At 46.9% G+C, this 10989-nt stretch overlaps 1 protein-coding gene across 4 annotated transcripts; it reads left to right on the forward strand.

Annotated features, from left to right (window-relative positions):
- Positions 1-691: 691 nt before the first annotated feature.
- On the forward strand, positions 692-8791 carry LOC123728228 (uncharacterized). 4 transcript variants are annotated; one of them, XM_082960706.1, is made up of 4 exons: positions 692-1030; positions 1353-1472; positions 2192-4879; positions 5177-8791. In XM_082960706.1, exons 3-4 carry the CDS (start codon positions 2584-2586, stop codon positions 7546-7548), a joined length of 4668 nt encoding a protein of 1555 aa, XP_082816832.1. In that variant the 5' UTR covers positions 692-1030; positions 1353-1472; positions 2192-2583; the 3' UTR covers positions 7549-8791. The 4 variants fall into 4 exon arrangements, with proteins under 4 accessions (XP_082816832.1, XP_045555753.2, XP_082816826.1 ...); XM_045699797.2 differs by adding an exon at positions 1791-1917 and having other exon boundaries at positions 693-1030; positions 2192-8791; XM_082960700.1 differs by having other exon boundaries at positions 693-1030; positions 2192-8791.
- Positions 8792-10989: the final 2198 nt, after the last annotated feature.

A 10989-nucleotide genomic window follows, 5' to 3' on the forward strand; every position in this document is an offset into this window, starting at 1 on the left:
GGTAAGATTGAATAAATGTTAGACATTCTGTGGGAAGTTGTTCCTAAATCTACAGTAGGCTACAACTAAATCACTAGCTAATAGGGCAGCCACCCCCCTGGAGAGATACTGTCCTGCAAGCTTTCATTTCAAAGAAATTATAACTGTTCCCCAGGACCTTAATTAACTGAATCAGGTATGTTACCACGGGTTTGGAGCAAAAGCCTGCACCAGTAGCCTTCAGGAGTTACCCCTGATCCAGGGATGCATTAACATTTCAAAGAAACATACATTTGCATGACACAGCCTGTCACCCCGCATGTGCCAGAATGACAAGCATACAACTGCATGTCCAAACATCTAGGCATTTTTTAAAAGTTTTATATGAATGACAATGAAATGCAAGTTAGCAAATACACGGCAGCCATTTTAACAAGTCTGGTTGGTGAATGCTATGCCCAGCTGCAGCATGAAGCCAGTTAAAATGGCTTCAACCTCCCGCAGAGTCTGAATCTATTTCTGACGGATTTTTATCACATTATTTGTCATTCGGATACCTACACGGGTGACGATTTGACATAATATACCATCTTTACCAAATGTAAATAAGAATAATTCTATGCAAAATATCAGTTAGCTATAGATAGCATGCTTGCTATCCAAAACAACTACTGAACCACAGGTTATGCTACCCGGAAATATTTCACGGGCCGGAAAGGACCAATGTTAAGTGAGCACACGTCATTCCCTTTTACCCCCCCCAAAAAAATTATAACCGACCGTCCAAAACATTTAAGCCGACAAAAACATCACCAACTCATCATTACCAATGGGGATTGATGCTGTCAAATGGCGAGGAAAAGGTTGTAGCCTCAAATACTGAGTATTTCGAGCGAAAGGGAGCCGAGCATTCACCTAGCTCAGCATCAGTGAACATGGCTATGGCTAACGAGTCGAAAACAGTACGCAGAAATGGAGAGCTAAGCGAATGATAGCTAGATGGTAGGAAGGCGTGACAGGCCGCATCCTGAACTTGTACTTGGATGTGTAGGTAAATAAGCAATTTCGTATTTCATTCTGCCAAGAGGCATTCATTGGCTTTTGAATGCATATTTTTTTATGCTATAGATTGCAAGCCGTGTGTGTTGTGTATTTGTATGGGTTGCATGCGATATCTGCTAGCTAAATAGCAGAATGTTATACCAAAAGCTGTCAGTTTTGCATGTAAGCGCTTCTTTGCAAAACCCCCAATGTTTGTCAAAGCAATGTGCAACCCAAAGTTAGTAGTTCCCGTAGCTAGTATTGTGCAATTATGCCATTTTTGCAGTGGCTGAATAACAGTTGCTGATTCTGAATTTCTGTCCTCCAAACAGGATTGGTCATCTACATAATGTGAAAGGCAATCAAAAAGATGCGATTGTGAAATAAAATCCAACTCCCTCCGCTGTCGGGGGAACATATTTTGACTCATTGGCATCTGTCAAAATTCAAAGGTAAGATTTTCCATAACGTGATCAGTATTTCGCCGACGTCTTATAAACATGCAATAATAATTCATAATAATTAATGTTTTATTTACAGTTAGGGGGACTTAAAAAGTGTGACACAGTGCTCAGTTCATACGAAACTATATGCAGTAGTAATACCCAAGTAATAAACAATAAATACATTATAATAACAGTAGTAATAAATTAGCCATTCAGCATACTATACTTACATTTGGAAAACTATTAATTTTAGTAAGACTGACATTTGAAAAAATATATCATTGCTAAGTTTAATTTTATTTTATTTAACCTTTATTTTAACAGGGACGACATATTGAGACCTAGGTCTCTTTTTCAATTGCGCCCTGGATAATACAACATAAATATATACACATTGTTAACAAAACCATGTGTAATTTGTTTTGTGGCATCTATGAATGTGATGTTCCAGGTTCGTGATTGCATTTTCATCACCTACTTTATCCCTTTTCAATAATTAAAAAAATACATTATTTAAAAAATATATATATATATATATATATGTGTTACCTTTTTTTGTTGTGTGTGATTTATTTTAAGCTAAAGAAAATTTTATTTTATCATACATACTTTGGTGTATCATAATGGTACAAATGTTGGTGTATTTACAAATGTCAGCTGTTCAATTTAACAGTTTTTATCAAACAGAAATATGTATTTTGACTGATGTAGTCTCTGTTTTTCAGTGAGGAAAAGAAAACATCATCTCTTCCCAGAGAATGAGTGAATAAACTGACGTGGATGAAGGGAAATTATGATATGGATGAAAACACTGTAACTGAAACAGCCAACCAACAGCTGTTGACTGAACTGCTCTCTAATAAAGATTGTTCTGTGCCATAAAACACCAAGAGACCAACAGCCAACAACAATTTCACACCAAAACAAGGCCTTTTCTCCCCATGAAACTGTACAAAGTGTTTAAGACGAAATAAAATGGCACCAACCCATCAAAATAAAAAGAGAGTACGGTATCCACGTTGAAAAGAACTGTAAGAACTGTTCGCGTTTGAGAACCCCCCCCCCACTTTACACTAAATAACCCCATTCCCCACACACTTGCTCCCTCTCCTGTTGGATGGAGAGTGGGGGCAGTGGGCGATCGGGCGGAAGTAGCAGCAGCCGAAGTGCGCGAACAGGGGGGACCGGCAGTGTTATCGGGCGGAGTTCGGGATCGAGCCGAGGCGACTCAGGCAGTTCCAGGTCAAATAGTGGCACTGCAGGATCCCTCGGCCGAAGCTCGTCCGTTGGCGGCAGTGGTGGGATCATTGTCGCTGCTCCTGGTGCTGGAGGTGTGGCTCCTGCACCCCCATGTGCCAGTGAGTGGGAGATGTTCCAATTTGGAAAATACAATTTGGACATAATAGAGATGTTAAGCGGACACCAGGCCCATCAGTTCAAAGGCCTTGGGTTAGAACGACAGCTACAGCATCAGCAGCAGGTGCAGCTTCACCAGCACCAGCTCCAGCAGCAACAACAACAGCAGGCCGAGACCTCAGGAGCTCTCCTGTCTGGGCTAGGCCTTGGGTCCCTCCAAGGGGCCAGAAGCAACGCCTTTTCCGATTCTGCCTCTATTTTTGCCAAAATGAGCGCCCCTCCTCCCCCTCTACAACAACAACCTTCTTCGTCCTCACAAAGCTCAAGATCCAAGTCAAGCAAGATGAGTAGCAGCAGCTCAAGCCATGTGTCGGGCTACCCACAGTTCCTGCGTTCCTTCCACCCGACAGAGGCAGCTCTGGCACAGGAGCAACTGCATTCTGGGGTCGGCCGCTTCGAGCACTTTTCTGGGGGTAGCAGTGGTGGGGGTGCTGGGGGGTTGGGAGTTGCCCCCCCTCCACCACCCCCTCTGCATCCAGGCATCCCCCAAGCATCACCTGGCCCTTCATCCTCTTCCCCCTCCCCCTCCAGTTCGGTGGTAACTAACAATCCCCCCAGTAGCAGTGCAGTCACCTCTCTGGGACACCAGCTGGTTGGGGCCCAGTCTGATGCACGGAGTCTTCATCAGCAGTTCAGTTGCATGCTAGCTGCTAATCAGTACTTTCTCTCTGGTGTGCCTGCTAACGCTAGCTTAGAGCAGTTTCTGGTTCAACAGGGAACCCACAACCACCTGGGGATAGGTTTAGGTCAGAGTGAGGGATCCAGCTCAGGCCTTGCTCCGCCTCCAGCTCTGCATTCCTCTCATTCGCATGGCCTCTCTACCGTTCAGCCACAGCAGCAGCAGCCTCCACAGCAGCAGCAGCTGCCTCCCCATACCCTGTCCCACCCCCACTCGCACTCCCACCCTCACCACCCCCTCCACCCAGGCTCCCAGCCCTCCTCCCTGGGTGGTTTTGACTTCCAGGGCATCCCAGTGCTCTCCTCCAATCAGCTGGCCTCTCTGATGCAGCAGGAAGCAGGCCTGCCGCTCCCCCTGCCGCTTCATCTGTCCCTCTCCAAGGATGACGGCAAGGGGGACAGCAGTGGGGGCGGAAGCAGCAGCAGTAGGAGGAAGAAAGCGATGGCTGGCTACCTGCCACAGAGGAAGTCAGATGGCGGCAGTAACAGCAGCAGCAGCCACAGCAGTGGGAACCCCAATGCTAGCAGCAATGCAGGGGGGTTGGGCCACGACCCCTCCCCAGGGCTGGTTGGGGGGGGGGGCGGAGGGGTTGGCATGTCAGGTTTGGGAGGAGATCCATCCCTCCTTGCCTCTTCATCATCCTCATCCTCATCATCAGTTGTCTCATCCTCCTCTTCCTCTGGCCCCTCCTCCACTGCAGCATCAGTCCTGGTTACTAATGGTTCTCACCTATCCAAACCTGATAACATGGGCTCCATGCCATCTGCATCTACACAGGCTGACACTGAGCCCCTCTATAACTGTGGTGAGTGTGGCAAAACCTTCACTCACCTCTCCAGCCTTCGCAGGCACCTGCGTATGCATGAGTCTACGGCAGCAGGTACTAGCAATAATGCCAGCAGTAACCCAAACCCGACTCATATCCAACCACTAACTGACCCCAGTCTCCCACACTCCACCCAGGAACACTCCACCCAGGATCTGAACTCTCAATCTAACTCGCTGTCCTCCCAACAATCATCCAACTCAGTCCAGGCCTCATCCTCCTGCCCCAGCCCTGACAAGACCTTCAATTGCTCAGATTGTGGCAAGCACTTCAAGAAAAAGGGGCACCTCCTCCAGCATGGCGTCATCCACTCAGAGGCTCGCCCGTATGGCTGCAGCATCTGCTCCCGGGCTTTCAACCGCCGTGAGTCGCTGACGCGACACGAGAAGATTCACCAGGACAAGCCCTTCCGCTGTCCAGCCTGCGGTCGATGCTTCCGTGAGAGCACCTCTCTACTCAACCATGCTGCCTCTGGCACATGCGGCAAGCCAGGTAGGGCATCAAAACCACAGGGCAGCAGCAAGGAAGGAGCTGTAGGGGAGGGCAGAATGGGAGGAGGTGGCGGAGGAGAAGGTGGAGGAGGTGGGGATTACCAGGGTAGTAGAGGGGTGATTTATGGGAAAACTGAGGAAGATGAAGAGGGTGTGATCATGGGAGGTGAGGGAGGTCAGAAGTCAAGGCTAGGGTGTGATGGTGGTCTGTTTCAGTCAGAGAGGGGAGGGAATGCTAACAGCAGGGACAGGCCAGATGGTAAATACCCCACTGATTACTCTCGGAATCGTTACACAGGCTACCATGATGACCACCGTTCTCAAGGTAACCCGTCTCCGTGTTACTCTGGAGCCTCCCCCTGTGGCAGTGGGATGGCGGGCCCGGCGCTGAGGAAGGCACCATTGGCCCCGACGCTGCACCCTCACCCTCAGAGTCAAACCCAACATCACCACCAGCAGCACCTCCCCCTGTCCTCTCTCCTGGATGACTCTGAAGACGACGTCACCAGCTCTGTAAACAACGCCATCTCAGCCATCGCCGCCGCAGCTGCCGCCAACTGTGATATGAACAGTGGGAACAGAGGCGACGATAGGAGGGATATCATCGGAGGGCTGTTGGGGGGGCTGGACTTAGGCCCCTTGGGGTCCCCTTCATCAACATCTGGGATGGATAAGACCTATAGAGGAGCAGGGAACCAGGATGGTATGAGTGGTAATATGAACCACAACCAACAGCAGGGGAATGATCCACAGAACCCTGCTGCCAAACCAAAACGTCCCCGGAAACCCAGAAAGCCCAAAGACCCCAACGCTCCCCCTAAACGCAGGCAGTACACCCCCAGAGCTCCCAGAGAGTCGAGCAACATCCCGCGGCCATATCTGTGCAGTGTTTGCGGCAGGGGGTTTGCACGCCGCGAGACCCTGCGTAGGCACGACCGTGTCCATACTGGGGAGAAGCCCCACCGCTGCAGTACATGTGGGAAGCACTTCAGAGAGGCCTTCCACCTCACCAAGCACCACACCGTTCACTCTGGGGAGAAGAACTACAAGTGCAGCCTGTGTGGGAAAGAGTTTGGCTACTCCCAGAGCCTCAAGAGGCACGGGAAGCTCCATCAGAAAGGGGAGCTGGAAGAGGTCCCCACAACACCAGGAGGGGAGAACCTCAACAACTTCAACACAAACCCGTCATGTGGTGTGGGCCAAGACAGGGAACAGAACCAAGGAAACAGCTCCTCCTCCTATTATTCATACCCCCAAGATGTCAAGCCTCAAGGCTCCAACAGCCAGCCCCCGCCCAGGCTCTACACCTGTGCCATATGCTGGAAGTCTTTCCGCCATCACTTCCACCTCACGGCTCATCACCAGACGGTCCATGAGAACGGAGGTGAGAAGCTGTTCAGCTGCGAGGTGTGTGGGAAGGCCTTTGCCTACTCCAATAGCCTCACTCGACACAAGCTGTCACAGCACGGCCTGGCCCGCCCCGGCCCTGACAACGCACAAGGGGACGGCAGTGGGTCAGGGGTAAACAGTGCAGCTGGTGGTGGAGTGAGTGGGACTGCGTCAGAGAGCGAGGCAGCCACCAACGCCCTCCTTCAGATGGCACCTTCCACTGAGGGCCACGGGGGGCAGCAGAGTCACAGTGTTGTCACCCACAGTCATCAACAACAGCCACCTCAGCCCCCAGCTGGCTACTCCCCCCTTTTCTATGATGCTGGTACGGCCCACTCCTCAGCCTCCAGCGTCCCTCCCTACTCTCAGCCCCTGCCACCCAACTCCACAATCATGCCCCCTCAGCACCAGCATTCCCCAGCAAGGGTGAAAGGGGAGCACATTTACCCAGCTGGGTCCAGTAGTCACACCCTTCACACCACAGCTCCATTCCAGCCCCTCACGGAGCTGCCATCCGACCACCATCACCACCACCACCACCACCACCACCATTCTTCACATCATCACCACCGTTCAGAGCCACAGTCCCAGCAACAACACCACAGGAACATCCAATCACACGATGACATGAGGAGGCACAAGAAGAAGAGAAAGTCCGACAGGAGGGAGGGAAGGGGGGACATGTGGGGGGAGTCCTCAGGCTTTGTCAGAGACGAGGGGAGGAAAGACCAGAGGAAGAGGAGGTCTGTTTTCCAAAAACAGCTGAGGAAGAAAAAGCTTCTGTTGAAGATTAGACGAGGGGGGGAAGCGGGAGGGGGAGGGTATGAGCTGGTCACAACAAGAGGGATGAAGATACAAATCCTGTCATCTCTCAAAGTCCCAGTGAAACGTTTTGCCTGCTCCATCTGTCCCCACGCCATGTTCGCCCGCCAGGCCGGCCTGCTAGCCCACAGGGCAGCTAAACACACCCAGAGAGTCCTGTCCCCCCAGGAGCGTCTGTGCTGCGGTGTGTGTGGGAAGCAGTCTCACAGGCTCCTGGAAGCCTTCATCCACCGGGCGACTCATCGCGCCCGAGGGTCCTTCTCCTGCAGACGCTGCTCTGCTCGCTTCTGGAACGCCCCCCTCCTCCGCAGGCACAAGGTGACCTGCCGACATAGGGCCAAGGGACTGCCACGAGGTGGCGCTATCAGCCTGAAGTTGTCCAAGAGGGCGGGGGAGAGGAAGAGCAGAGAGGAGCAGGGGGAGATGTCGCACTCCCTGCTTACAGAGTACAGATACTGAGCTTGCTGACTTCTAAGGTAGTGGTGTTTAGATTTTCATTGATAGGAAAGGGAGAGGTTATCAGTTTTGGACTATACATAGAAGAAGATGGACTTTAAAAAACAAAAGCCTTTGGGGGGGGGGCGATTGAATTGGTCTGGTGTCTGTCTGGACCTCATCAACTCAACTCACTGACTGTTAGAACGAGTGTTTTAACAACATGAACTACTGTAGATCAACCAAGGATCACCCGGAATTCTTCCATCCAAACTGTATGGGAGGATGTTGAAAGACATTACTGTTTTCATATGATCATTAACCCTTAAGTGCATTGACACTATGCTTGGCTGACACTGTGCAGTTATTAGACATGTTTAGGTGATTTGACCTGCTAATTTAACTCTACCCCCTCAGCCTTACTAGCATCCCTTCTATACCCCTAGCTGTATGATAACTCTGTCTCTGCTGTGTACTATGTCTTGTTGATGTTCACCTAGAGCCCTTTTGGGGAATTTTCTAATGTAAAAAGTGCATTTAGTAGGAGTAGGGAGAGGGAGGGACACAGACTTCTGGTTGGTAGAGAGACAGTCTGTTTGTTGGTGCATGTGTGTTTTTTGGTCAGTTTGTTGCGGAGGTTGTGAACTCACTATGTGATGATTCATTCAGTACATCCAAAAAGGACGTGTTTTAAGCGTAAGTTAACAAAGTCCTGAAAAATGTCCCCAGTGATTTAATCACGTCTTTAAAAATACATTTGAGAATCTTAATAGATTGAAGTGAATACCACTTCCAGACAAAAAAGTGTATCTTACAAAAAGCCTTGCTAATCATGATCACTTTATTTAATTTTCATACCTGTGGAAACAATTGTAGCTTTTATACCAAGATATTGAGATCAAGACAGGATGAAAAAAGCTCACTGTAACGTATATTGTGTTAATATCTTATCACTGCTGTGTTTCTGTTTTCACAAAGTACTTTATTTAGCTTTTACTGTTCCTTCATAGTAGCAAAACAGTTATGATTACATGTATTAATTAATGTGTGTTTAACTCCATCTGTCTACCTGCCAAACCTGGATTTTATCCTGTCCTCTTCTCCTATTTTTTGCTGAGTTGCAATCATGTTCATAACCCTGTCAAGCCTTGTTTTATCTTCTAAAGAAAAAGAATAGTTCTAAGTACATTTCTATCACTTTATTTACTTAAAACAAAGATAGTTGTTGATTATACTTCAGCATTGAATAAAACATAAGTGTTCTCTGCTGTGCTTTTTGTCCATGTATCATGTAAGGCTAATGATGAAGAACTGGATAGTTACTGATAACTAATCATGTGGGTATTGACTCTATAATGAGAAAAATGTTACAAATACCAAAATCAGTATAATAGTTTTGTCCCAGATATAGTTAAATAGCTGTGTGGGCCTGATGGATTTCAGGATGTCATCATGGATATACAAATACATTTCAACTTAGGACAACTATGGTTATCCAGCACAACTATGATTATCCAGCACAACTATGGTTATCCAGCACAACTATGGTTATCCAGCACAACTATGGTTATCCAGCACGACTATGGTTATCCAACACAACTATGGTTATCCAACACAACTATGGTTATCCAGCACAACTATGGTTATCCAGCACAACTATGGTTATCCAACACAACTATGGTTATCCAACACAACTATGGTTATCCAGCACAACTATGGTTATCCAGCACAACTATGGTTATCCAACACAACTATGGTTATCCAACACAACTATGATTATCCAGCACGACTATGGTTATCCAACACAACTATGGCTATCCAACACAACTATGGTTATCCAGCACAACTATGGTTATCCAGCACAACTATGGTTATCCAGCACGACTATGGTTATCCAGCACAACTATGGCTATCCAACACAACTATGGTTATCCAGCACAACTATGGTTATCCAGCAGGACTATGGTTATCCAGCACAACTATGGCTATCCAACACAACTATGGTTATCCAGCACAACTATGGTTATCCAGCACAACTATGGTTATCCAGCACGACTATGGTTATCCAACTTATTGGCAGGTAAATCCAATTAATGTTGTATATTCAACCAGAAATGCTTATTTTTTTTGCTTTGTTTTCTATGACCCCAATTTGAAATGGCCACAACTCACAACCATCCAAAATAAATATACATAATGGGCATCGACAGCCTACAGTATTATGTTAAATCCACTAGATGGCATTAGGCACCTCATTTCTGCTCACTGTACTCTGGCCCCTGTGGTAGAGTGTGGCAGTCACATGGATTTTACACCGATAGGTGGTGGATTCAAGAGTCAGAACTTGCAGTGTCCATGTCTGAGCTGTGTGTGTCAGTGAGTGCGCGTGTCTGAGCCGTGCGTGCATGTGAGTGACTGAGTGACCGAGTGTGTACAAATGTGTGTGTGTGTTTGCAGACTCATGCTTGCATGCGAGTGTGAGATAAATCTATTTGTGTACGACACAGATAGAACATCAACATAAATGCGTACATACAAACATACATAGTCTACATCCAGAATTGCAAGGCAGTTATGGCTGCCCTACTGACCTAGTTCTGTTAGTTTGTGTGAATATAGGCTTTTGTAATGTAGACTACAGTATTAGAGTTCACCTTAATGAAATATGACAGCTGTGGTCTGTTGTTCTGGTTTGACTTTAGTATTTTTTATGTGGCAGCAGCACTGTCACACTAACTGCTATAGAGGGATATGCACATTTCACTTCATTATGCTTATTCCCTCTGTTTCAACACCAAATACTATTAAACATCAATAATTCATGTCTAAATACAAAAAGAAACATGAAATGCTAACTATCATTTTAATTTCTAGATAGCATGGTCTGTTCATGTGTTAGTGCATTCTCCACATGTCATGTAGGACTACAACCGAAGAAGCATATTATAGCCTACCTATCAAATCAGTCACCTTTGTTCGCTAAGTACATTTACATGTAACAGGAATTTGACCTGGTGAGATGGTGCTGCCACAATAACAAGAGTATACAGACAAAATATATAGCCTACTATAGCTTAAAGCAAAATTGATTATGATTTAAAATATATATTTTTTTTAGACAATGTGAGTGTAATTTAAGGTCATTGTCAGGCTTTTCTATATTCTAACTACCTCTTCTGTAGGCCTGTTCTATGCTCTCTCAAACGTTCTCAAATTGTTCTAACCGATTCATTATCATGAATAGGTCAGGCATGAAGGCATGCAAGGTTAGTTTTGCAGTATACTTCTGCAGTAAACACACATGTATGATAGTTTATCATAAATCAATGTATCAATTGTTTCCCCATTAATTATACTCATGCTGTTTGCATATGCCTATTTGTAAAGAAAACAAGTGAGTGGTACACACAGTAATATCCTCATAAGGATGTATATTGTTCCTGGGATCTGTGTAAATATTGTTTT

This window comes from Salmo salar, chromosome 02 (genome assembly GCF_965601325.2).
Source record: "Salmo salar chromosome 02, fSalSal1, whole genome shotgun sequence".
In the NCBI taxonomy this organism is placed as follows: domain Eukaryota; kingdom Metazoa; phylum Chordata; class Actinopteri; order Salmoniformes; family Salmonidae; genus Salmo; species Salmo salar.